The sequence below is a fragment of the Anarrhichthys ocellatus genome, unplaced genomic scaffold (genome assembly GCF_004355925.1).
Source record: "Anarrhichthys ocellatus isolate YVR2014 unplaced genomic scaffold, GSC_Weel_1.0 scaffold59, whole genome shotgun sequence".
NCBI classification, from domain to species: Eukaryota; Metazoa; Chordata; class Actinopteri; order Perciformes; family Anarhichadidae; genus Anarrhichthys; species Anarrhichthys ocellatus.
This window is the reverse complement of record NW_022280089.1, coordinates 583,591-611,496: the sequence shown is the minus strand read 5'-3', so window position 1 is coordinate 611,496 and position 27,906 is coordinate 583,591. Positions and strand designations below refer to the sequence as shown.

Sequence of the window (27,906 nt, the reverse complement as noted above, 5' to 3'; positions counted from 1 at the left end):
AGATGCAGAAGTATCAGCTGCAGAACCACCAGACTTCAAAACAGCTTCTTTCCTCTGGCTGTGAGACTCCAGAACTCATTGTCCACTCTCCATACAATATTGTTTTTTTGCGTTCTATTTCCTATGTAGCAAATTGGGACTACAATCTACATTTTGTTGTGCAACCCTGTCGAACAATGACAAATAAAAACCTTGTAACCTTGTCAAATTCTTAATGTGAGCTTTAGCACTTTGTATCTGATTTTGGAGACTCAATAAATCTTTTTAATGCAGTGAACGGTGTCATCTAATAAAGAATGGTTTACATTCTTTTAAACAGAATCAAAACCTGCAATCACTCTCAAAAGGGTTGACAGCCCTTAAATACACTAAGAGACAAGTAATGTAAATAGTTAATGTTTCATAATGCTGTAAATGTTAGCATCAGTAATATTTGTAAACATGGGAAGGCTTGCATTTTCAAATATGATGAGAGCATTTTTTTATTTTCACATCTACAGCCAAATGCTTCAGTAACACTATTAATATTATTATTTGTGATTATTTGTCATTGATTGGGTCTGGTGAGGTCTGATCCTGCTGTAAACCAAAGATGTAGGATTTGTTGGTTCAATAAATTGCATCTATTAACTAATAAAAAAAATACACACAACCAGCTTGAACAACAGAACTTGGTGGTTTTGGTTGGTGCTCCACTTCACTCTCATGAAACTTTAATCACCTCTGGTTGCTGTGACGATTCAATCTTGATAAAAATTGGTATTTTTAAAGGACAGTATAAAAATAAAAAAAACATATGTTTTTGATGCTGCAGCTCGGGCGTGGACTAAACATTAGAAGTGAACAGAACACAGAACGTAAAAATCGTCTCGCTTATCTATAATTCAGATCAGGGGGAGCGGCGTGAAGCACGGTAAGACGTGTGCACCCTCTGCACCCAAAGGACACAGAATTTGCAGCAGGAAGAATCGCATGCAGGTGCCCTTAAAGAGGGAGCGTGAACGGTGATCCGAATCAGTCGGCTGCACCATGGACCATGTGTGCATGCATCCTCCCTTCGCTCCCATTCAGCGGCTTTAAAAACGACTCCCCCCTCCCCCTCCCCAAATCCTGCTCCCGCTCTGAGTGCAGTCATTTCTAGTGCAGAGAAATGTCCCTGGTGACACTGAGGGATGACGCAGGCTCTCTCTTCCTTTCTCTCTTCCACTACACCCCCCACCCCCTTCTCACCAACACCATCTTTTCCCTCTTTTCACTTGCTCTCTCCTTCTTCTTCTGCTTCTTTTTTTTTTTTTGCTCTGGCGCTCCCCCTTTCTCCATTTCCTCTCACTCTCCCCCTCCTCCTCCTCTCTCCCTTCATTCCTTCTCGCTCTCTCTCCCTCTCTCTCTACTCCGGCACTGCAGTGCTGATTGTGATTGCACACACACACATACACTCACGCAAGCACACACGCGCAAGCACACACACACACACACACACACACACACAGGAGCTGAGAGGCAAGGACTGCAGCAGCATGCACCAACCGCGGCTGAGCTGTTCGGGGACACAAGGAAGGGGGAACTGAGGAGAGGAAATAGTGTGCTATCTCACACCAGCCTACGTGGGCATCTTTGCAGCGGCTGGGAGCGATGAATTTCAAGAGCGGATAGCTTATGTTATCCGGCCTTCCCCCCTGCACTGCCTCTGCATCCCGTTCACCCTGCTCCTCCCACTCCAAGTCTTCCTCCTCCTCCTGTCTACAGCATCATTACACCGGACTACAGATTGACCGGGACTGGTCGAGCGGCGGACGGTCAGGTTTGCCCCGGCTGGAAGACACCTCTGTGGCTAAGCTAGATCTACACCTCCACTGGATTGTAATCGACATCCGGAGCTGGAAGACGAACCGCAAGCCGAAAGGAGCCTCGGATGTGTTGTGTCATTTCTTTTACCAGCATTGTCATTTGGCGCATTTGCTCTATTTGGCTGCTTGTTTTTTGCCTTCTCTGAGACTGGCTAGCAGGCACTGCAGCATCAGGACCGCAAGACCCATGAAACAGTAGGGCATGAGGACCCAGGGGCGACCCAAAGGAAGGGCTTGAGTGCTTCCATTGCTACCACTGCTGCTGAGGTGCTTATCTTGATTTTTTTTTTCCTCCAGAAAAGGGTGTCTGGTGGGGGTTGGGGTGAGTGGTACAGGTACCCAGGCCCCTGCAGAGGAGAGCAGAGCAGAGCGGCTGGCTCTTGCATAGAGGAGGCAGACAGGACGTCCTGTGGGAAAGAGGGGGGAGAAGAAGGGCCGGCTCGAGCGTTGGGCTCCTGATGGTGGCTATTTTTGTCTCCCCTAGCTGAGTGATTGGGACAGCGGGTGGAAGAGAAGATGCTTATGGCCCGAGACACGGCGCGGGACGAGGCTCAAAAGCTACACAGGAAGTGGCTGAAGCACCAGGCCTTTATGGCAGAACTGGCCCGCAATAAGGAATGGCTTGCCAAGATCGAGCAGGTGAGTGGAGGTGACCAGGGCATGATGATGATGGAGGGAGGGAGGGATGGAGAGGGAGGTCGGACGGGCCGGAGCAGGTGAGAGCATGACATGAGTGACAGTGGGTGTGGTGGCACTGGAGTGGTAATAGGTGAGAGTGTGAGAGATGTCATCACTCAGCTTTTCATTTCATCACTTTGCTCGGGGACATTCTGAATTACGTTCTCAAGGTTAAGTCGCCATGGTGGCGGTGTTGTTCCGGTTCACAGGTGGTACACCCCCCGTGGTTCTCTGGTGTCTCTGCCCAGAGGTGAGATCACCTGGATTTCACGGCTCCGTTATGGAGGTTACAGTGAATCACACAGAGGACACTTAAAGCTCTGCAGTAATGGAGGCCAAACATACAGAGGATACAGGTTCCTTTCATGTCCAAGTATATACAAAAGTCTGTTAGGAACACATATACATAGTCAGCTCGCATCATCAACACATTTTCAGGTTTGCCTTTTTTTTTTGGGCCCCACATTCCAATCATGCTTTGCTCCCCTGACAGAGCAACCGTCCCATCCACACAGAATGTTCTCCATGCCCTCTGCCTCGGTGAAGCTCAGCTGGGCTCTTTATTAGTTTGATGATCGGCTCTGTCTCACGTAAAGCTCCTGCTGCTGAGGAGGACATGTGGTCCAACAGACCACAAGATCCAAGTGGGTTTAGCCTTAGTGGACATGTTTGCATAAGTCAATACTATATCATATTATCATGTAGGAATGTGCATCGTTTATCACGGTGTAACCTCCTTTGATGTTTTTAAACAATGGAAACAGAATCGCTGACTTTAGAGATGTTTATAATTGATTCAGATTGATGACATCTTTGGGATTTGGTTAAACCAGGAAGTGCTTCAGTGTAAAGTGAGTGCGGTTTTTGAATATTGGATATTCAATTCACTAATCTAGAAGCGAATGAGTTACTGCTGTCTGTCCTCTGCCTGCACCAGTGACACGGTGTGACAGAAATACATGACATGTGGCTGCTGGACACATGTTTAAAAGAAAAATGCTGAATAATGCGATAGTGCTGGTGAGGTTTATCGGACTGTGACCTTGCTAAAATGTATTTACATCTCTGATAACATCCTGAGAGGTTTTGTTGACATTTCCAACCGTTTTAATTATTAATTCTTTATTGAATACATTAAGATATTCATTAGACTGTATAGATTTTTACACATTCATGTTTTCATAGTATATACGGCTATTATTAAATATTCATACGATAGCGGTGTAACAAATTTCAACCATGGCCCATGAAGATGAGGCCTACTGCTGCATGTGACAGCTAATGAGGAAGTCCTCATTAGCTGTCACTAAGTTCATCACAGTCTAGACCCTCCCAACTGGGCTGGCAGACACCTCCTCTTGGTTCAGTCACGATGCAATAGAGAGGAAAGATTCCTTGTGCATACCGCTCAATGTGTGCAGATGGGTTAGTGCTTTTAGTAGATGACTCTTTCTTTATTTTGTCTTTGCTACAGACTGTTCCCAGGTTTAGAGTCTGTGCAGCCATATCCATACGTGTTCTCAACAGTGTTACGTCCTGTGGCTTAGTAGTTCAGGATATTCTGTTTGGGATATTACGACATTACAGTTGTTTTTATTCACAGTCGGCACACGAGGTGTTATTTTTACAACGTCAAAAGTAAAGAGACTCGTAGGCCTATGTGGGAAAGTTAATAATCAAATGTAGCAACATTGCTCAAATGGAACTATAAAAGATGTAATGTCGTCAAACAGAAACATGTTTGGAGCTCACTATGAGTGATACTCCGTGTGACATTAATGCCATAATAACTCTAATGTTAGCATTCACTGTGAATTAAAAAAATACAGGCTACAAGACTCTGGATGGAACTCGTTACCTGAACGTGGTTTGCCAGATCTATTTTTACACTTACGTTTTCTGTTTCGGTTTTTCCAGCACTGAAACGATTAGTCAATTTAAGGATTAGTCAATTGATAGAAAATGAAGCTGCAACTGTTTGATCACGGATTAATCGTGTTTCGCGTGCAAAAGTCCGACCATTCTCTGGTTCCAGCGGCTTTTCAAATGCTGCTTCTGTTTTATAGCATTGTAAACTAAACAGCTTTGGGTTCGAGGAAAAGAAACCAATCATTTGAAGCTGTAGGATTCAGGCTTTAGGGAATGGTGACAGCCTTTTATCCCTCATTTTTGACATTTTATAGACCAAGCAATTTATAGAAATATATAATTATATAAACAGATAATCAAATGGTGGAACAATGACATTTGCATGTATGTATAAAGCCGACTTAGTGGCACCGCTGTTAACATCCTCATCATATGCCTGTTATTATCTTAATCACTGGTGAAATAGAATGAAATGATTCATTCAACAGAAGCTGGACTCGAGTTGAGGACACTTGAGTTGGTGTCTGCTCAGCACACATGATTTTATTATCACAGATAACTATAATATACACTATACAGTATATGTGACTGGGTTTGAAATTTCTTCATTTAATTAAATTGACAGCTATATTCTGTTACCTGCTCCTGATGTTCAATAGTGCAGTTTATATGCAGGAGTCAAACTTGCATTCTCTCTACTGACCATCAGGGGGCGACTCCTCTGGTTGTATAGAAGTCTATGAGAAAATGACTCTACTTCTCTCTTGATTTATTACCTTTATATTTATAACATTGTAAACATGAGTTTATGGTCTCAATCTCTAGTTTCAAGTCTTCTTCAATACAGCATGATGTTCATTTAGTAAATGATGGTCCATTTAGAGTCAGACCATAAAGCAGGGGATGCTTTAGGGCGGGGCTATACAGTGATTGACAGGTCTCCACCCTACCAGAGCCGTAAACTGCGTCTCTACATCACTCCTCCACAGTCCAAATATGGTCACTTACGTTTACTGGTTGCGAAAAGTCAAGATGGCAACGACCGTAATCCAAGATGGCGTCGGTCAAAACTCGAGGCTTCAAACTGCATGTACACTAACCAGTGGGTGACACCACGATGACTAATGCCACTTCTTACATACAGTCTATCGTTATATGGTATGCATCTTAAACCACAAGGGCACCATGACAACTTCTAACCAATAACCAGTTGCCTTTGATATACATATGTTCACAATATTTTTCCATAATAATAAAACGTTATCATGCCTATAAGAGACTCTGATCAGAGAGACACAGAGAGCTCCTCTAACTAGAACGACGTCTCAGCTTGAAATGAAAATGAAGTGAAACAGGATACTGCTTTATTTCTGAATCATCAGCGTATTTGAATAACCTTTAACTCCAAATACTAGATAAAACCAAAAGATTGACAGAAGACGACCGCTCCACAGAGGTTGTCTCTAACGTGCTGACCAACACAATTTCCCATAGTTCCTGTGTATGTAGTCACGTACAGACGGTACCAGAGACACTCATGTCTCCGCCACCCTGCTAGCATCCCATAATCTACCCCCATGTCTTTCTCTATCTCTGTCTGTCCGTTGTTTCCTGAGAGATGGAGAGAAAATATGACGCCGCGAGCTGCCATGATCGGAGAACTCCGCGTCCTTTTTTTGGAAGGGTTCCCGCCTCCGCCCCTCACCTCTGTTCTCTCAGTACTTACTCAGCACATGAAGCCAGGAGCGCACAGCTCCGGGCCGACTCATGTGTGCGTGCGTTTGTGTGTGTGTGTGTGTGTATGTGTGTGTGTGTGTGTGTGTGTGTGTGGAGGATCTGTGGGTGCTTCTCTGTTACAGTGAGAGGACTCACGGCCGACCTTGTGCCGAGCCTTAGCGTGGGCTCAGGGGTCAACGCACAGACAACCCATGGGCCTGTCCGCCTGGAGCACAGGGATCAGTGACTGACTGATAAACACTGCACCTCTTACATACACATGCCGAAATGTTAGGGGCAGCTTAATATTTAGTTGCTGCCCCTTTGAAAGTTTGAAATAAAATAAAAAACCTCACCCTCCTTTATATGTGACTGGAGACAGAGAAGGTATGATGGCGTCTCCTTAAGACATATACATTCAGCATATATTTCAATGTATGCTTGAATTATCTATATTCTTATTCTTATGATCAAATAATAAATCCCAGAGAGCCCAAACTAAGAATGCATCACTGAGAACTTTTGCAACCCAGGCGGGATAAAACATTGGCATTCTACATTTCTGCAAACGAGCAATACGTTAAATCTGGACGTCCACACGTATCATATCGACATTTCTACATATGTATTTATCAACGTTGTAGTGTTTTGACCTCTCGTGGAGCTTTTGAAGCTGCAGTCTTAATTACGTTCAGGTCTAGGGAACAAGACTACTTGGTTAGGTTTAGCAAAAGAGCATGTTTTGGGTTAAAATTAAGTATTAAGTAAATTTTGGTTTTACACAGGACACGAATACCAGTCTTCTGGATGAGAGTCCCGTGTTTCACCAATCTTTCCTCCCTAAGCAGACTTAAGCAGACTTTATTTTAACATATCAACATATCCTTATACAACGGTTCCTATGATATCTTACAAAAAGTTACTCTTCATTTTTTATACCTTTTCCTGTGAAAGCCAGCAACACCTGTGTTTTTTCATTCTTTTCAAAATAAACTTCCCCCTGCACAGGAAGCAACAAACCTACTTAGTTAGATTAAGGTAAAGATCATTGTTTGGGATCAAATAACAATGGAAGTACGAGTACGCAAGTTACGTGACAGATAAATCAACTGTGACATCACGTTTCACATGTCTTGGCTGAAAGAAAGCTGTTTGTTGGACCCATCAACCCACCTGCCCTGTGTGGGCTTTTATACTTCTTCGCTCATAATTACGTGGATAACATACTTAATCATTTTGTGGGATATCTAGGAATTACTGCACATTATTTTTTGTAGTTATAACGATGAATAAGAACTACCTGAACATATTAGTAGGTATCAGCAAGAAAATATAGTGCAAGTAATAAAATGAATGAATGGCTGAATTCCCTTTAGCTGCTTCAGCTTCAGGGTCCAGGTATTGTGCAAGCTGTCTTGCTGTCATAACTTATTAGGACTGTTATTAGTAACAAATGCTTTTCTTGCCATGCCGAGTCACAATGTAAAATTAGCTTGGACAGACCACAAACCTGTTGTGCTATGACTGTGGAGTGATTTTAGGGTTCATTAGGCATTATTTCAAAAAAAAAAAGTTCAATAAAAGTGCTTTTTTTCAGGCAAAACTGAAACTTTTCAATTTGAGCTGTGTGCCATCTTCATTCACTATTAACCAGTAACATATACACAATATTTACACATGTGAACAAGTCTCTCACAAGTTTTACATGTATTATACCATCAAAATTATTAAAATAGACCTTGTAGTTTCAGATCTACACTCTAAAAGGTATGGGTATGCTATTTTTCAGCAGAGGCCTATAAATAGGGCTAGGGCTATAGAGTTAATAGTAACCATTATTATCTCTCTGTCGACCTACAACTGAACAAACATCAACATTTTTAACTTTTTTAGTGTTATACCTGTACAATCTCTGAGTTATGAACCCAGTCCAGTCACTATTACACTGCTATAAAACAGCATTGTGCAAACACTACAGCATGCAACATATTTGCAGTCCACTAGAAATGCAGCTGCAGTTGACATCGTCTCTCCAAAACGCACACTAGTGTTATCAATGTTACACTGGGATTTTATAAATTACTTATGTTATATTTATTGTCTTGATGCTCTTTAAAAGTCTTGTATTTCCAAAAACTCTCTTAATTCAAAACGGTTTAAAATCACTTCAACATCCAACGATACCTTTCAGAGGTTTAAACTTGTAGAATTAAGTAACGGTTTGTCACGTCTTTAATGCAGTATAGATCAACTTATTCCCCCTGCTGTTTTCTGTTGCTTTCCAGATGTTGCCGTTTTTCATAATAAATGTAGTACTTACTTTGGTAGCTTATTGTGCTGCATTCATTATCCTGATATTTTACTTCTGATTTTTTATTAATACTCATCCCTAACCTGCACATCTGTGTATTTTGTTTATTACATCTATCCTGCTATTTTAATCCATAAAAGAATACACTTTAATTTACTACATACATGACTTATTAGTCATGACAAAATGTTCAAACAACTGCTTTAATGGACAATATGTTTCTGTCTTGATGGCAATGGTACTTTCATATACAACATGCCACTCGTGCATTCACCCTCATTAGCATATGGATTTTAGAAATAGTGGATTTTTTAGTGTATGCCACATCTGAAGGTTTGTATCAAGCGGGAATAATCTAGAATTGTAAATAATGGCACATCCACTCAAAGTTTGACAGTTTGCCGGTTGGACATCGGCGTAGTTGTCAGTGTTGCATTGTGGGTTGGGCAGAAGGGAAGACATGGCATCAAAGAAGGATGCTGCCATCTACATGAAGTGATATTTCCATTATAACTCCTTTCAGTGTTTTGGAGGTAACGGCATACGTTGCATGTTACTTTGATGCATCCAGTGGGTGGGAACACATTGTTGTTTGTGCCAGCAGTATAAAACAAGCCCCATAATCCCACCCACTATTTCACTATGCTGCATCAGCATCACAAGAAAAGCCTGCAGAATTCGGCAACACCACTCCGCTGCGTAATTGCGCGATTCATCCGTGGTAGCCATTCAAATATCGCACTGTGTCAGCCGCGACTGCCTCAAACATTTGCTTTCGCAGATGCCCTTTGGATCTGACTGTGCCCAGGCTGTAGCACACACCCGCAGCCTCATCCCAGCCCCACAAACCTTTGATTCTCTCTCCTTTTGCCTCCCTCCTTCCTGTTTACTCTGCCTTTCTGCTCTCCTCTCTCTCTACACCCCCCCGCCTCCCTCCTGTGTGTCAGTAAAGCCAAGAGAGAGGGAGAGAGATAGAGAGACCTGCTTTCTGCTGGCTCTGCATTATGAGAGGGGGAGCGAGTCTGTGGGAAGATAGGAGTGAGAGCGCGCGAGAGAGAGAGAGATGGATGTGAGCGAGTGAGCGCTAGCAGCAGTTAAGCAGAGAGCCGGTGCCAAGAGGAGGAATGCAGCACTGCATTATGAAAGCCATAGGATATAGGTCCAGCTCCCGCAGAAAAAAGATGAAGGAGGGGAAGCAGAATTTAGAAGATCGAATCCATCATGTCCATGGTTGTTATTACAACACGAGCTGAGTAAATGATGAAAACATCAACCGCGATCGTATGCAATAGAGTAATGTGGAGAAGAAACGCTCGCTTCTTAGAATATGAATCAAATCTGCAGAGATTTTAAGTCACAACGCTGTGAATGCAAGAAAACATTTCCAAAAATCTTGTCAAAATAGCTCCAACTCCCTTAAGGAGACAGGCGATGAAATATGTTTCAGGGGAGAGCTTCATTGACACAAAAGGGAATGTGCCACAAGCTTTGATCTCCCTGCATCTCCTCATCCACATCACGTCATGAACAAAGCCCAAGATTTAGGGGAGGGGAGAGGAGCAGAGGAGCACAGAGCAGGCATTTATTAGACTTACCACGCATGGTTTTTTAGGTCAGCCCGAGGCCAAACGTTGCCCCACACACCTGCCTATGCTTGCATTGGCATGGAGCTGTGTTGTCCCGAGCTATTTTTGGGGACAAAACAGAATTTAGCCACTCTCTTTCAGCGCCATGAAATGTTACTCTCACAGTAACATTTTGCAATAATGTAATCCAAACAAGATCCACAGGTTCATGGTAAAGAATAGCATGTTGTGCTTCTTTTCTTTGAACACCAATTCCCTTTAGAGGCAATCCATCAAAGGATATCAATTACCTAAAATCGTTGGTCGTGTGAATAAAGATGAATTTAGAATGAACACATTTTGATTTCAGAAATAGATTTTCTTTGAGCTTGAAATCTAAAATGGTGAACAGATATGTGCAGTGCAGTGCTGTTCAATGATTTGTGGTAGCAAGAGTAGCAGCAATCATCTCAGCTTATATAGGAAGCAAAAGCTGACATCAAAGGAGCGTACGAGTCACTCAGCCAAGAAGAGACAGTCCAACACAAAATGTTTTTTTTAAATCGGATAGCTTTAACACCTGGGAAAACACATATTGACTTAAATTGATGTCATGGTTTTGGTCAGCGTTTAACAATTGGTCCATAACAGTCATCACTTCCTGTGTCCAGGAGGGTCAGGAGCTGATCCAGGAGAAGCCAGAGCTGCGTCCCGTAGTTCAGCAGAAACTGGAGGAGATCAGAGAGTGCTGGTCCGACCTGGAGAGCACGACCAAGGCCAAGGCCCGCCAGCTCTTCGAAAACAACAAGCCCGAGCCGGCAATGAAGAGCTACTCGGACCTGGACAACCAGCTCTCCCACCTGGAGCAGCAGCCCCCCCAGCTGGAGCAGGTGCACCATCTGCCCACCTTCAACGAGCAGCTCCAGAAATTCCAGGCAAGTCTCGGAGCTCTCGCTGGCACCATCTCTTACGCTAAGTGTCACCGAAACCCAAATGATTCTTTCACGTGTGAAACACTTTCACTTGTAAACCGGAGCTGCTCTCCAGCCACGAATGATTTATGTTGCCGGTTACCATCAGTTGGTCATCCCCAGCTTATGTAGGCTACTGCCCGGCACATTTTCATATTTGTACTAAAATGTCTACAAATGTATTTCACTGTGCACATAGTATGAGAATGTGACAGGTAAAACCATAACATCTGGAATCTTAAACCTCAGTGGGAAACAGTTTTGTAATGACATGGAAATACTCAATACCTCAAGAACTAGGTACAGTAGTTTTATTCTACTTCTCATTCCACTGGGCCTGACTTAAAATAATAAAAACAACAACCAGGCCTTGGTTCATACATGTGTCATGCAACTTATCTTATCTCCACAGCACCTTCGCCCATGAGAAACGTTGTATAACTAAAACTCTCTAATCTGCCTTGATGTGGCTAATGCTTTTGACAGACTGCGTACTTCAGCTCGCTGTTGTTTATGTCATTTTCCCCGGCTCCGACATGCGTCCACCCAGGCCGCGGTTGTGGCGTGTTCTTAAACACGAGTTTCGGTGGCATGCAAAAATGCACCGCATGCTTTTTTTCTTCTTTTTTTCTCAAAGTGAGACAGTCAGTTATGTAACCCTAAACTGTTCCGATAGGAAAATAACTGATGTGCAGAGTTTGTCAGTCCGTCATGTGGCTGTAACATGACCGCCCCCCTTCCCCTCCGGTACAGGCTATGGAGTCTCAGATTGGGGACTTTTACAAGGATGTGGGAGACCTGGGTAGTTTGCAGGGGGTCTGCCTACCCCAGCGAGGGCTGATGGCAGGTGACAGGGAGGGCGGCGAGCAGTCGGGCATGGTGGAGACCCGCATCGTCCGCCTCATTGAGCCGCTGAAGGAGAGACGCCGCATTCTGCTGGCTTCCAAAGAGATGCACCAGGTCGCCCAGGACCTGGAGGACGAGATAGTGAGTGCAGACTTCTTTTCTCTGTTCCCTATCCTTTTCCTTTTCCATGTACACCGTTTTTTATTCCCTTTTGAACATCCGTCAGTACATGGTATGATGGTGCATGTTAAGGAATCAGACTGTTAAAGAACGAATGTCTGTGGCAATGCATCAGTGCCGTGGCTTCCATGTTTGATTCTGAGAAATGTAATGACCTGATTGTGGTTACTTGATAGCTGTGGATTCAGGAGAGGCTTCCCCTGGCCTCCTGTAAGGATTATGGGACTAACCTTCAGAGTGTTCAGCAGCATGTAAAAAAGAACCAGGTAAGTGTCAACGACGACGATTTTTGGTGGGCTGAAATGTGACCCAACCACGCTCAGTCTGGGAACTCACCTCTGATTGGTCCTTCAGACACTCCAGAGGGAGCTGACAGGGCGGCGGGCTCGCGTGGAGGAGGTTCTGGACCGCGCAGGGATCATCGCTTCGCTGAGGACTCCCGAGGTGGAGTTTGTGCGCGAAGGGGCCGGGCACGTGCGCCAGCTGTGGGAGGTTTTGCAGCTGGAGACGGAGCGCCGGTGCATGATGCTGGATGCCACGCTGCAGGCTCAGCAGTACTATAGCGAGGCGGCTAAAGTGGAGTCCTGGCTGTCAGGTCAGAAGCTCCATCTGGTCAACGAAGAGAGAGGCACGGTACGGGCAGGGCTGTCGCTAACACTGTTTTTTTTTTTTTCTTGGCACGAATGTGAAAGTGAATGGTGACGTCGTTCTGATCATCGTTTTCAGGACGAGGTGAGCACCCTGCAGCTGCTGAAGGCCCACCTGGCTCTGGAGCAAACGGTGGAAACATACGCAGAGACAGTAGGCATGCTATCCCAGCAGTGCCAGCGTCTACTGGAACTTGGACACCCAGAAAGGTGTGGCTCACGTGCACCCACAAAGCAGCACATACTGTATGGCCCAAAGAAAGAGTAAAGCTTGATCTTTGCATGTTCCATGTGCCATGTAGGATAACACAATTGCGACATTGTCAATGCTCGTTTGCTGGCAGCTGTAACGTTTCGTTTTCCCCTCTATTTTCAACAGTGTGCAGCTCACCAAGCAGCAGTCGCACATAGACCGGCTGTATGTGTCTCTGAAGGACATGGTGGAGCACAGGAAGACCAAGCTGGAACAGCAGTACTGGCTCTATCAGCTCAACAAGGACGTGGAGGAGTTAGAGAAGTGGATCACTGAGCGAGAGACGGTGGCCAGTTCCACTGAGCTGGGCCACGACCTCGAGGACGTCACGGTCAGTTCATCAGTACGGTTTTGGGTGAAACAAATACTTTAACTTAAATTTTCACAAAAAAGTGAAAGCGAGAGTGAAAGCGGTAATAGAAAACACAGTGAAAATAGTCATATCAAGTTAGGAGCTGTTATTGAAAGGTGGTGAATATTCATATACCTCTTGCATTTATTGTTCTATAAAAAAGTTGAAAGCTTGTAATAAAACCTACAATTTAACATCTTCCCTATATATATATATATATATATATACACACATATATATACATACATACACGCCCTATATTTTGTTTCTCCTATTTAAAGATAAACCAAAAGAAAAGAAAGCAACATTCAATATTAAATTTAATTTAAGCCCTGTTATCTTCTGATCTGATTTAATTTTGAGATTATAATTTGATTTTAATGAAACCAAACACAGTTTCCTCGTGATCACAATATAAATGTCTTTGGCAAATATTCCACGAGCCAATAAGGAAAAATGCAATGGGATAAAGTAAGTAGGCCTGCACTTAATGTTTCCATTATGATCACAATCCTGCTTTGGAGGCAGACCCTTAAATAAAAATATACAATGACAACCCCCCCCCTCCCCCCAAACATTGTAAAATGTACACTGTAAACATGCTCGTCCATTACACCTTCTTGACACTCATATTTTGGCCATAACAAAGCCATTTTCAATGATGGCAATGTAACTAGCTTGCAATACAAGCAAAGAGAACAAGGTTGTTTCTGAATGGCATTGCACCCCACAGGTACCAAAGCTGAAGAAAAACTAGTAGTTCTTCCTTGTCTCCAACGATGTCACTGTTTCGTCACTGGATACCGGAAGAACAACAGATTTTGCAGCTGCGCCCCAGAGACACAGAGAATATTGGCAAGAACTGCAACAATTTAAAAAATCAGATAGAGATAAGTCAGATAACGTTGAAAATCTGCAATTTTTCCCTTTAATAAAACCATGTGATGAATGAATCACTGCTAACCGTGAGGGGTCCTTGAGCATACAGTCATAAGTGAGCACCAAAAATATTAGGTTGAAGCAGTATGTGAGATTAGCTGTGGATAGACACCGAGAAACACACTCACGCATGCACACACACACACACAACCAAATACCTTCTCTGCTGGTGCAGATCATAATAATAATAATAATAATAATAGTAATATGAGCCTTACAAAGCTAGTATTTATTGCAATGAATTGCATTTTGCACAGTATCACCTAGCTCATGTTATTGTGTGCAGTCTCTGTAGTGTTGTGTGCCTCACGTGTGTTCCAGGTGCTTCAGGAGAGATTCACCAAGTTTGCCTCAGAAACCAACAGTGTTGGTCAGCGGCGCATGGAGCAGGTGAACAAAATGGTGAACGAGATGATCGACTGCGGGCATTCGGACGCAGCCACCATTGCCGAGTGGAAGGACGGGCTGAACGAGTCGTGGGCTGACCTCCTGGAGCTGATGGAGACCCGCAGGCAGATGCTGGCGGCGTCGCACCAGCTGCACAAGTTCTTCACCGACTGCAAAGAGGTACAGTCAAAGCAAACACCCGCCTGTGATCAAGGTGTGCCGCGGATCTATTTGAAAAGGTAGACAGTCTGGCCGTGACACGCGGCTTCTATTTTTAAAGCTGCTCGTGATAACGACGCTGTCCTGTGTTGTAGGTCTTGGCTCAGATCGCGGGGAAGATGAAGCAGCTGCCAGAGGTGAGGGCGTGCCAAGCCAACATCACCAATCCGGCCACCCTGCAGAGACTCATGCACTCGTTTGAGCATGCCCTTCAACTGCTCGTCGCACAGGCAAGTGATCTGATTTCTTTCTGAACCCATTATGCACCCTGTGTAGGCCTACTTCCTGCTCATGGGCACAATGTGAGGGCATATAGATTTCACCAAACTTATTTTTGAGACACAACTCCACATCCAAGGACTAACCAATGTATTTTCTACAAACACACCCATTCGTCAATCTGACTATATTCTACTGTGATGAAGCCACTAACTGCCTTCATCTCATCTTGGTGCAGGTGAGGCAACTGCAGGAGAACGCGGCCCAGTTGAGGACCATCTATGCTGGTGAGAAGGCCGAGGCCATCATGGTCAAAGAGATAGAGGTGATGGAGGCCTGGAAGGAGCTGCTGGGCTCTTGCGAGGCCAGTCGCGTCCAGGTCACCTCAGTAACGGACAAGGTGCAGTTCTTCTCAGTGGTGCGTGAAAACCTGATGTGGATGGAAGGCATTATGGGCCAGATCGGATGGGATGAGCCCAGGTAAGATATCTGCTGTTCACCTACTTGAGATGTGGTTAAAACCATTGTATACCATTATGTGGTCCAGTTTTAGATGCGTTTTGTGGTTCCGATTTTAAAAGTCTCTGTGGTCTTGTGCAGTCCCTGTAGGCACAATTTAATTACAGTGTAGTGTCGCATTAGGCTGCTGTTCCACCTTGACCTACTTTCACATGACATCTGTTATTCACTTTTCCATATGATGAATTTGGAGGCTACACATTTTACATTGTGAGTCAGTATTTGTGATTTTACCCAACCAGTGCCACTGTGGAATAAGCTCACAGCACATCCACTTGGCTTTGAAATCGTTGCATTTTTACTGATCCTGTACGTCACTGGGAGAAAATTCCATGCATACCGCTAACATCTTACACTCTGCAGGTATAAGGAGTCCCTAATAGTATTTATTGCTTCATTTAATCTGAATAATCTGATCTATCCCTCCTCAGGGATTTGACGGCTCTAGAGGTGATGATGAAACAACATCAGGAGCTGAAAGCCAAAGTAGACGGCCGCAGCAAGACCATACAGCAGTGTGCAGATCTGGGCAAGATCCTAATAGCTGCCGGCAACCATGCATCAGAGGAGGTCAGGCTAACAAAACAGTGCAACACATTTGAATGACTATCACACATTCCACAAAAGAATACCCGTACAATTACTAGATTAAGATGTAGCAATATGTTGTTGTGCTCATGACTGCAATCTGTCTGTCACCGCAGATACAAGAGAAGCTGGACAGTCTTCTGGCTAAGCAGAGGGATCTTGTTGAAAAATGGGACAAACACCAGGAGAAGTTACAGCGCAGTGAGTAACTCACTAGATGACTACATCAGAGCAGAGGCAGCTTTTACCCAATGCTATGTTAAATGTCAAAGGGGCTCAAACTACAAATGCTTTTTTCCACTTTTATCCTTTTATCATGAATCATGTATGAATCTTACAGTTCTTCTCGTTTGCGCTAACATTACACACTCACTCTAAAATAATAGCGGATATACATTTGCTACGATAGAAGGCATGGATACCACCATCATATACACAGGCATGTTAACAACTGATTTCTACTGGGGCGTGCATTGGTGTGATGGTAACTATGCTGTTGGTCTGCTGTCACCACCAGAGCAGGAAAAGTTCCAGTTTGCCCAGGAGACGGTAAGGGCGGAAGCCTGGCTTAAGGCCAAGGAGCCGCTGATCACCTCCAGGGAGCCAGAGGGAGGAGGGGCCCGGGCTCAAACAGACGAGGTTGAGCAACTCATCCTTCGCCACGAGGCCTTCCGCAAGGCTGCTGTAACCTGGAAAGAACGCTTCAGCTCTCTCCGCCAGCTTTCCGCAGTAAGCTTGACTGTAGATAAATGTTTAATCAGTTTTTGGTGGAGTCACAATTTAATGCTGCTACAGGAAAAAAATGTGACCTTGGGATGTGTGTTTGCTTAGCAGGCATGGGCGCAAGCATCGTTTATGGGCCTAAATCTGTCTCATGACGTTAACTGCATGTGGTGTGCTCTCATTCACTGAAACCCCATCTGCCTTTCATGCGACATTGCTTAGTAGCCAAAAAAAAACAGACTGTTTTATAATAAGCAGATCATTCCTGATACCTTGTTGTACCCTCATTTTATTGGACCATTCTTTGTTTTAATTGGATTTATATAGTGCTATTAGTTATTTAGTTAACTCTCTCTTTAGGCTGAAAAGAAAAAAGAGGAGGAGAAAAAGACAACCCCACTCTCCAGCCGAAGGATGTTCCCATTATCATGTCTGACTCCCAGCGTTCCCTCAGCCAGTGCTACCTCATCTTTCTTGAGGCAGACTGTACAGGCGCATATAGAACACAAACCCTTACAGACCAGTCTGGATCTTGGTGCCACCCCTGCAAGCCAGAGATTGTCCTCAACCCTAGCCAGCTACAAGCCAGTTATAAATGGATCAGGCTACCACGGATTGGAACAGCAGAGCAGTGGGAAGTTGGTGAGCTCCTCGTACCTTGGAATGAACCACCAGGCGGTTGGGGGTGGAAGTGACTCCGGTTTCTCAGCGCTGACCTCCCAGAGTGGTGGAGCAGACACTTCTACTTACCTTGGGATAAACAATCGAACTGCTGGCAGTGCAGAGAGTTCTGGGTACTTTGGACTGACAACTGGGAGTGTGGGTAGTACGCAAAACCATCAAGGCAGTGGCAGGTTAGGAAGTTCAAGTAACCTAGCTCAGCAGCCAAGCAGTGGAGGTATGGGAAGCCCTGGCTTTCTGCCTCAACAGAATATGGGCAGTTCTGGGTATTTGGCTCAAACACAAAATATGGGCAGTTCTGGATACTTGGGACATCAGCCTAACTTAGGGAGTACAGGATATTTGGCACAACCGCCTAGTATGGGGAGCTCTGGGTATTTGGCGCAGCAGCAGCCTAATACGGGGAGTTCCGGGTATTTGGCACAACAGCCTAATACGGGGAGTTCCGGGTATTTGGCACAACAGCCTAATACGGGGAGTTCTGGGTATTTAGCACAACCACCTAATATGGTGAGTTCTGGATACCTAGCACAGAATTTTCAGAGCAGTGGGGGATTGGGTAGCTCAGGCTTTCTAGCACAAAATCATTACAGCAGTGGAAGTCTGGGCAGTTCTGGTTACCTGGCGCAGAGTGGTGGCATCATGGACCCTAAGATGGCGTATGCATGGCAGCACCTGAAAGCTGACTTCATGCAGCCCAGAATCAACCACATCCACAAGGCTGTAAACCCCCTCCTAGAGGCCAGCAGAGTGCAGCGGGAACAGTTTGGGGACATCCCAATGGCAGACATGGTGGGGCCAGAGTCAGGGTTGGAGCTCCTCCACGGCCGTCTCCAAAGGGATCCCCGTGGCAGCCGCTCTGATCCTCAGATGGACCATCTGAGGCGAGAGAGGGAGTACAAGCTGGGTAGACAGACTTCCAGCGAACAGGAGATCCAGGCCAGGCTAAACGAGTTGCCGCTGATTGTGCGTCAGGAGCGCTACCGGAGGCGCCTGGAGAGGCAGTCGTCCAGCGAACAGGAGGGGAGCAGCAAGCAGAGGCTACAGAGACAGGACTCGAGTGACCTGGAGGGCTCTGTTAAGGAGGGCTCCGACAAACGCTCAGGGTATGTGAATGAGTTGTACTGGTGACAGTGAAATTCTAATGATCTTTACAAACTTTGGTATTACTGTTTGCCTAGTCAGCACTGTCCTGTGTGATCCTAATTTTATGTAATGAGTTTATAATGATTGTGTCACTGTTTGGGTGACTTATGCCTGTTGTCACTTCAGGGACAAGAGATCTACCATGGCAGAGATTGTAGAGCAGGCCCAGGAGAGAGAGGCAGCACAGGTGAGTTAGCTTACATACAGTATATCTCAACAGTGTTGTGTATGTTCAATTGTTTTTGTGTCTTGGTGTGACATTCTCTTGTTTCTACCTTTTTAGACACGAGGAGAGCCTTATCGCCCTACAAGCAGCCTCTCAGCACCCGTGACTCGTTTTGACGGACGCCCTCGTGCCCGAGACCGTCCCAAACCGAGGAGGAGGCCCCGTCCAAAAGAACCTGAGGAGACACGACGTTCTCGCTCGGCTCCAGCTACTGGTGCCCCAACGACACCTCAACCGCCTTCACACACTGCCCTAAACGAAGGCTTCCTCTACCGCAAAAAGGCCACCCGTTCTGACCTTGAAGCTCAGCAAAGAAGCCCAAACAGGTACAACCGCTACTGATGTAAATGATACAAAATAGCTTACAATTCATCATTCGCCAAAACCCATAGCCTACAAGCCATTGTCCATTAGTAGCTTAGCAACTGCAACTAAACACAACAGCAGGCCTGTTGTCGTCAAGCTTTGGATTTCTCCGCATGCTGATGAAGTGTCCATAGGCACTAACTTGGAGGGTGGTGTCTTTTCAAACCTTTCCAAAGGCACAGGAGTAAAAGTGTAAGGAATGAATAAAACACTGTATTCATCTGCTCTAACATAAGATACCAATGATAACATGTTCAGCTTACTAGTTTACAACCTACAGTAGCAACCAATCTTTACTTCCAAGGCCAAGGGACGCATTATGGACTACCGTACCTCGAGTCATTTGTGGGGTTACATGCCAGAAAAAACCCTAGTCACGATCACTGTGTTGTATTTCTCCACTGTGTGGAAGTTGATCCGGGAAGTTGAGTTTTGGCTAATACTAGCAGCTTTGTCCTGAATTTCGTTAAATTTTTGGAAGTTTAAACTCCAAAATTGTCAGCCAAACACATCGGATAGTCCTCATACTAAAAGCCTTTTTTCTTAAAGATAAATGCAATAACAAACTGTTGGAGAATGTACAAAAGTATACAAGCTTAGCATCCAAACTAGGTTTCCTTATTATACTTGTAATACCTTCGTATTACAAGTATAACTAACTAACTCTCTATATACTGCAACAAAAGAGCAATGCCGTTTCTTTATTTCTATGTCCTCTACGTGGAACCAATCAACTGGTGGGGATGCTGACTATTTCCTGTTAACATGCAGCTTCATGCACAATATCATGTGTGTAGCGATCAAGTGTACCTAAGGCCCATTTTAAAAAGACGATTATTCTAAACAAGCTGGAAATATTATAAAGTCAGCTGGAGACAATGTTCCATAGAGTTAGTTTATACTAATATGCCAATGACAGTTTTAGCGTAAGTAGTTTTAGCCGGCAAAATCATCAGTCGTCTGCTGGAAAGGAGAAGCCTGCTTTTGTGTACCTCTGTCTGAAATCAAGCACCCATTGCTTCTAAAAGTACTGGGAACTTTGGTGGTTAATCTGCCACCGTTATCATTATCAACTGCATATGTGCCATGCAGGAACGGAAAGCTTGACAAACAGTAACTAAGGGGGTTTAAACAATATATTAAATCAAATTAGTTAGATTAGATTTTAAATCTTTAGTTTGTTGTCGTACCTTTATCGTGACTGTGTTGCATGTTTATTTAAGGACAGAATATCCTTATTGTTGTGTGTTGTGTCCATCTTTATTTTAATACGCATTTGTATATCTATGTCCCATTGGCCCATGTGACATGTATTCAATCATAATCTGTTACGGTAGTCTTAATGGGTCATTTTAATTTTACAGCAAGTCCTGGACAAACGTATATTGTGTGCTGAAGGAGGGACAGCTGACCTTCTACAAGGATGCTAGGCACCAGACCACAACATACAATGAGGAGCCCCCTGTAGAACTTAGTAACTGCACGTTTGATCCTTCAATGGGATACAAGAAGAAGAAAAATGTCTTCATTCTTCAGTAAGAGCTTTTCTATTGTGGCAAATTTTAATGGCAGAAATTGTGATTTTAAAATGTGATTTTACTGATTTTCAAGTGTAATGTTGCTTTGCAATAAAATAAGAAATGATAGCGTAGTTCATCCGATTTAAGAGAAAAACATCAAATCGCAGAATATTAAACAAGTGCAATATTATTATTCATTAGAAATGTAAAAGGCATTGCTGTGCATGAGAAACTGACAATCCCTGTTGATTTTCTCTGCAACAGAATGAACGATGGAATCAACTTGGCATTCCACGCAAAAGATGAGGTAAGAACATTCATATTTGAGTCATGCTTACCAAAAGCAGACATCAGGACATAATCCACTTTACTTACTTTAGACATCTACGTGTCACATAAGAGGTCCATGAAAGACTACACCTCTAAATACACCTCTATGTAGTCATCATAGCTAGATATAATACTCCATTGGGCCAGGCTCAACAGACCCATAGCAGGTCCAAACAGCATCAGGGGTGACTACTTTTTAATAATTATTATTAATAGAGTCTGTCAATGTCGGATCATTGAAAAAATGGGTTTCACATAGTTTGATATAGCAGGGAAGATTAGTCCAAACTCAGTCTCCCAGAGGGAACTGGGACAAGATCTCAGTGGGATGGGGACCCTCCGTGCTCTCAAGGCAAGCCCACCACCTGCACAACGTTCCATCTTGAGCGCCCTTCCAGGTCTTCATATTTTTTCGAGAGGGAGCCAACTTGTTTGATTAGCATAGCAACCTTAGCCTGGAGGTTAGCTAGCTGGCCAGCATGGTGATTGGCCGAGTGTTCGAGGCCTGTGACAGTCTCGCCCTGGGTGATCATTGGCGGCTGCAAAGCAGCGGATACTCTCTTTCTTGACGGACTCCGAGATTACCAAGTCAAGTTTAGTGATGATCTCTAAGCGCATTCAGCCCACCATCTCTCTAATGTTTGCCAGCAGGGACTCGTTAGCTGACGACAGCTTGCACCAGCTTTAGCCATGTGGGGTTTTGCTCGACCAGCCAGCCTCATTGTTGCACTTTTTAGCACTAAAATGCAGAAAACGTGATGCAGTGCTCTCTAGGGTGCCCTACATGTTAGAAAGCCTTCTCGATCTTTCTGTAGTTTTGGTCTTTTCATGAGATTTGTGGAAGACAAAAAATATATGAAGAGTAAAAAACCAAATAAGAATAAATGGAGCAGATTTAGAACAAAGTGCAGCAAAATGGACTAAAATAAAAATATATAAACTGAAAGCATTGTGCTCAGTCTTCATATGTTTTGATCATTGCCGTATGCAAATAAATGTCAGACATTGCATCAGTTTGTCTATTTTTAATTTCCTTTCCTTTTGTAGTCCTCTATGGGTTATTCAAATAACAGGATATGAGCAGAATATACAGTATACTGTCAGTACAACAGGAATATACATTTTTTTATTCTTCAGGGAACTATCTCAATGCAATCCCTATGAAATCTGTGGCCTTCTCCTTACTGTACTTATGTGGAGACTTACCAAAGACTTTTATTCATCATGTCCAGCTGAAATTAAACGCCCCCCCCCCCCCCCCCCCTCTCCTTTGACAAGAAAATCACAATCATTTGTTGTTTTCAGGATTTTAGTTTTGCATTAGCAAAATAATTCTGATTATTCCAACTACAAAGATGGAGATGCAATTTTGAAACCGCTAAACAAGTCTTAAGTGAAGCAGTGGGCTTATGTCAGCATTCTAAGAAAGGCGAGCAGACACAACAACAAAGACATAGACCCCGAAATATAGCCCACGTCAGCTTTCCTGCTTAAGTCTCCAACTAGTAGTCGTACTTATTCTGCTTACTACTCTCATTATATGAATCATTTCTGTGATATGCATTGACTGTGTTATAACTCTGTTATGCTGTTCATTCTGTACACATGACATCTATCACACTTCTGTCCATCCTGATAGAGGGATCCCTCCTCTGTTGCTCTCCCACAGGTCTCTCCCTCTTTTCTCCCCGTTAAAGGGTTTTTTGGGGAGTTTTTCCTGTTCTGATGTGAGGGTTCCGGGACAGAGGATGCTGCATGTGTACAGATTGTAAAGCCCTCTGAGGCAAATTCTTTGATTTTGGGCTATACAAAATAAATTGAATTGAGTGGAGTTAAAACACATGAACACCTGTAGTGTCCTGCACCACAGCTTGTTGAAAGAGCCACCACACACCTGGAAAGGTGCACTGCTAACGTCAGTTTGCAGGTTAAGTAGCTAATTAGCTGCTCAGTTGCAGCACATTAAACAGCATGTACACTTACCTGCAAATGTCACTTGTGGCCGGTTAGATGCTGGTGTGGTCTGGTCTCTTCAATGCCACTAACAACACTGTTTGCTCACATCATGTAAGTCAGTTTACTTGTATCTCCTTCTCTAGGGTGCAACAGCATCTGTCTGGCAGCATGCGAGCTGCTTTCAATCAAACACAGACAGGGACACGACCCTCCAATCGGCTGAGACTTATGTTTCTGATATTTCCCCAAAGACCTTATTTTACTCCTTTTAATAATAGAAAACTATTACCGATATCATTTCATAAAATAGATCAATACTTACTAGGGATAACTGAATGTGAATTTAGTTGGATATTAATGCACTTCATTTACTATAAAACTAGTTTTGGAGATATTAACCGAATAGACTCCTGCAAATTCCTTTTCAATGTAACACTTGGCTTCTGGTGTTCAGAGCACAAAAAAGCGCTACCGCTCAGCCATGCGGATGCCATTGATGTTGACATCTTGTGCTGTCACAAGCACGAGCCTGTCGTCCATGAGTGGAGCCACACTTTGATATGTTTTCTTCTCTCTGTTGCAGGTTCAAATTCTGATCTAAAATGATGAAATTATGTAAATCCCAAAACACAATATGAAAAACATGCAAAAAGAGTAAGATTACATAAGAGAGAGACTCCTTATATAAGACGTGTGTCATTTGCTTCGTAGGAGGACCTGAAGGCCTGGACTTCAAACATCACCACCTGTATAGCTGAACACGAGTCCATGGGCAAGTGGGACAAGCCGGGCACCTCGTCCATGGATCCCGACAACTCGGAGAGGAAGGAGAAGTCAGAGGGGGACGCGGACGCCAGGTCAGAGAGGTCCGAGCTGGCCGAAGGGGAGGAGCGGTCCGAGAAGGAGAGGTCAGAGAAAGGGGACGGCTCCGAGAAGTTAGACACGTCAGAAATTGCCGACAAAATGGAGGGCGGGGCGGGGGGCTCCAGCACGTCTGGGAAGAGCAAATGAGGAGCCCCTTTGTGTTTTTAACATTACTCACTGACTAAAGGCGTAGGAGGCGGTGGGTGGGAGGGACGGATGGAGAGCATGTGCAGCTAGGTTTGCAGATCCTCAGTCACAGAGCCGGAACACACCGAGGCCATGGTCCTTGGACTGACTATTGTTACAGTGACAGACTAATCTCTCAGCCCCTTCCCTTCACCCAGGCAATACATCAGTGCTTGCATTGGGCCACCTGCTGGTAGATAGCAGGTCGGCCCAGACAGACAGACAGACAGACAGACAGACTCCAACAAGTGGTCCCAGGAATTAGTCACTATCACGTCCCATCGTTGATCGTTTAATCTCTTGGATTCACAGCATCTTTCTGTATGTATCTTTGACTGATAATATAACGCTCTGTCTAGCTAGACCAACCCGAGAAGCGGTGAATGAAATGTTTCACAATGTCAAAAAAAAAGAAAAAAAGTTTTTTGAAGCAATATACTTTTTTTATTTCTTCTCTTTGTCAAAGAGATAAAAGGGGGAAGAGGAAAGAATGAATAATCGCAAATGTGAACTCTATGATTTGTCACATCCACGTGAGCTTACTCCAGGCAGTTGTGCACCTTAGACACTTGACACATCTGTATACTAATCATACTGACATTTAATCCAGTCACATGGCTAGCTTTGAATCATGTTAATATAACGGAATGCTGGTGTTACCCACCTGACTTCATTGGTGTCAATGAATACACAGTTCTACAGTCTCTTTTTTTTTAATTACAATTTTCATTATTATTATTGTTTGTCCACAACGATCCATGTCAAAAAAAAGAACTTTCCATCAAATTCTAATCCAAGGTGTGTTCAAAGTGGCAATGCTCAAAGTAATACTAAGCCTAATGTGACACAATGCCTTTGTATACATGACAAAAAATCAGAACATTGCATGAAAAAAAGTCTAGTGCACCTGTTGAACTTGCCTCTATTTTTTGTGTTCGTGAAATAGGTTGGGCAGTATTGGAATTGCAATAATTGAATGTGAGCGGGGGCGGGGGGGGCAAATTGTATTTTACTATCACGGTCCACTTCTGAAAATCCAGAGGTAAATTTGACAAAGTCGGGTTGTCTTCTAAACCACAGCGAGCATGAGAAGAAAGGGAAGGTTGGTTTTTCTTTGGACAGGGGTAAACCAGATAAGAGACTACTGTTACATGAATTAAGATGCCAAATGGCCTCTCTGCTGTTTGTACTGTATTACTGCAATTCATTTCCCCCAGAATGTATTGATTTCAGCTGTGAAATGTTCCGTTGCCGCCGCGTTTTGCGGTGCCCCAAAAATTGTAAAAACAACCCCCTGAAGTGGTTCCACTGAGAGTTGAGCCTCTCTGTACCCTTTGTGTTTCATTTGAAGTTCAAACCGATCGGAATCTCTCCATCAAAAGGCAAGTTAAATGTAAAACTGTCATGATTCGAGTCATGAATTGTATATACCTATCTTTGTATGTATACCAATAAATCCTGTGCTCTAATAAAACAATACTCTGAACTGAAATGGGTAAAATTAAAACATTTGTATTAATCCACAAATAAAGAAAACAATCGTCACTCAAATATATGAATGACATTTAAATGAAGAATATGCAAATTAGGAGCCACTATTAAATAGCATAGTGTATATAAGTACACCAGTATCTAGTTGTATCAAACACATTTGACCAGGGAAGAGCAGCAGGACATACTGGAGGTATGCTTGTTGTATTTTTATATGCCTATATTTATTATTGCCCCAATAACAACTTGTAATAATATCTGACTGACTAGCCAGTATGTCTGTGTTACATTTACACATCACAGGCATGAAGAGTTCACCTCGCCTGGGCAGGTCAGTACATGCTGCCATGGAAAGTCTAGTTATTGGTGACTGAACTAAAGTACGGTATGCTGCAATCACAGACGTGAACAGAAATGAATCCGCTTATTGTTTGCCATACATCAGTTATTTTTTAAAGTACAATTAAAGTTGCCAGGAAAATGTAGCCATTTTGACACATTGTACTCAAATGAATGACAAAAGAGGGAATAGTATGCATTAACACATGGGCAGCAGCTGCAACTTTGTTTTCCATTTTCTATCTGATCAAACTGCACCTCAAACGTTAAAAAAAAAGTCTTCCTTTCTATAAAACACCAAAAGAACATCTCAGAAGCAGCAGCATTTGAAGTCACTGACTTGAGGATTGTAGTGACAGTGTGCATTGCTGCAGCTGGACGAGCTATGCTACGGTGTGAATGTTCTTTTCATTTGTTTCTTTATAAGTGCCATGTCATGCCATTTGAAGCAGTGGGTCAGAAGAGAAAACACTTGGTTATTGAAACATGACAGTCATTGCAATACATATTTTTTTTATCATTGACATAGGAGCTGTAGTATTTTCGTGGCTGTAAATGGACATGGCAGATATTTAGCTTGCATCACCACGTGCGGTGTGTTTTTGCTTCCCATAACTTTGAATGAACCCCCCCCCCCCCCACACACACACACACTATGTTATAACAGTGACAGTCCAACTGAAACAGACAGCATATAAACCATGGCTGAAAAAGAAAGCGTGTACGTCGTTGTTACTTCACAACTTGCTGCTATGACATTAACTAAACCTCCAGACCTGCTGATGCAGACTTGATGTGCAGTTGATGTGGATGCCCGCGCTGGTCACAGACACACGCCTAACGGAAACAATTTGTTCCTCAACATGGGTTCCAAAACCTGAGCCGAGTGGTTCTCTGGTCAGTCGCACATTCTTGAGACTAACAATGGACTTTTACTTCAGCTCCCACGTGTCCATGACGGAAAAGACACAACATCATCACGGCAAGGTAGCTGCGCCGTTGATTAGCATTGGCTGTACACGATGGGCCCCACTTACTCTATGCTAAAGCCTTGGTGCTTCCAACCTCGTTATGAAAATGTTTGTTTTTTTAAAAGACACATCAGAGGGTGTGTATGTTCATATAAGTTAGAGCTGAACTAGCCCTCATACTGACTCCACTGCAGGGGAAATCAACTGAAGGGTTGGTATTTCCCCCAAACACGTGTCCATGTCAAGGGCTTATCTAAATGCTTCAGAACCGTCCCGCTTGCTTCTGTACATGCAGTGACTGTTACAACGCAAACATTTTTTATGCTGTATTTACGGCTTTCTTAAAGCGACCGATGTAAAATGCCTAACCTCTTCCGAGCTACGTACGTGCAGTTTGAAATAAAATGTAGAGTGGGCGCGTGAATAATTTAACTGAGTAAGAACACCATAAAGGTTCGTGCTGCTTTTTGTTTTTGCACTAAAGCAAAGCCCCGTGCACGGTGTAAGACAGCGGTGGCGATGCAGGGTCTGCTCTCTGATAAAACATACACGTACACGGTATTGCACAAAATCTGCACAACTTGATGTGTTTTCAGAATGTACATTTGAATCATATGTGTGTGTATATTGAAATTGAGTAACATCTGCCAATATCTGTCTGTGGAAATATGAAATATAGTATTGCCTCATAAAATCTGTTCATCCCTTAATTTTGCCATTGTCTTTTGTCCCCTCAGTAGGTTTGTAGCGTGGCCCGTGATGGACACTTTAGAGTGTTACAGTTATTTTAAGATTAATCTCAAGATGCCTCAGATGAATTGTTGTGATTTAAGTGTCTGATTAATCACAGTTGCAGTATGGATTATATTAATGACTGCTAAACAGTTTTTGACCAAGATAAATGTTGATATATCTTGCCACTGTATTTTAGCATTTTCAATACTGTAGAAAGCCAGACCCAATGGGGTGCTCCAACTATGTAACAATTATACAAAGTACTA

General features: G+C 43.6%; 1 protein-coding gene across 1 annotated transcript; it reads left to right on the top strand.

Annotated features, from left to right (window-relative positions):
* The first annotated feature begins 1,324 nt into the window (after positions 1–1,324).
* Positions 1,325–27,615, top strand: sptbn4a (spectrin, beta, non-erythrocytic 4a). Its single transcript, XM_031871595.1, has 19 exons — positions 1,325–2,486; positions 10,658–10,921; positions 11,711–11,944; positions 12,160–12,249; positions 12,338–12,616; positions 12,710–12,840; positions 13,010–13,214; positions 14,496–14,741; positions 14,876–15,010; positions 15,238–15,479; positions 15,950–16,088; positions 16,223–16,307; positions 16,624–16,835; positions 17,190–18,616; positions 18,783–18,843; positions 18,940–19,208; positions 20,613–20,783; positions 21,033–21,075; positions 23,766–27,615. The coding sequence occupies exons 1-19, from the start codon at positions 2,364–2,366 to the stop codon at positions 24,063–24,065; spliced, it is 4,656 nt and encodes a 1,551-aa protein (XP_031727455.1). The 5' UTR covers positions 1,325–2,363; the 3' UTR covers positions 24,066–27,615.
* The last annotated feature ends 291 nt before the right edge of the window (positions 27,616–27,906 follow it).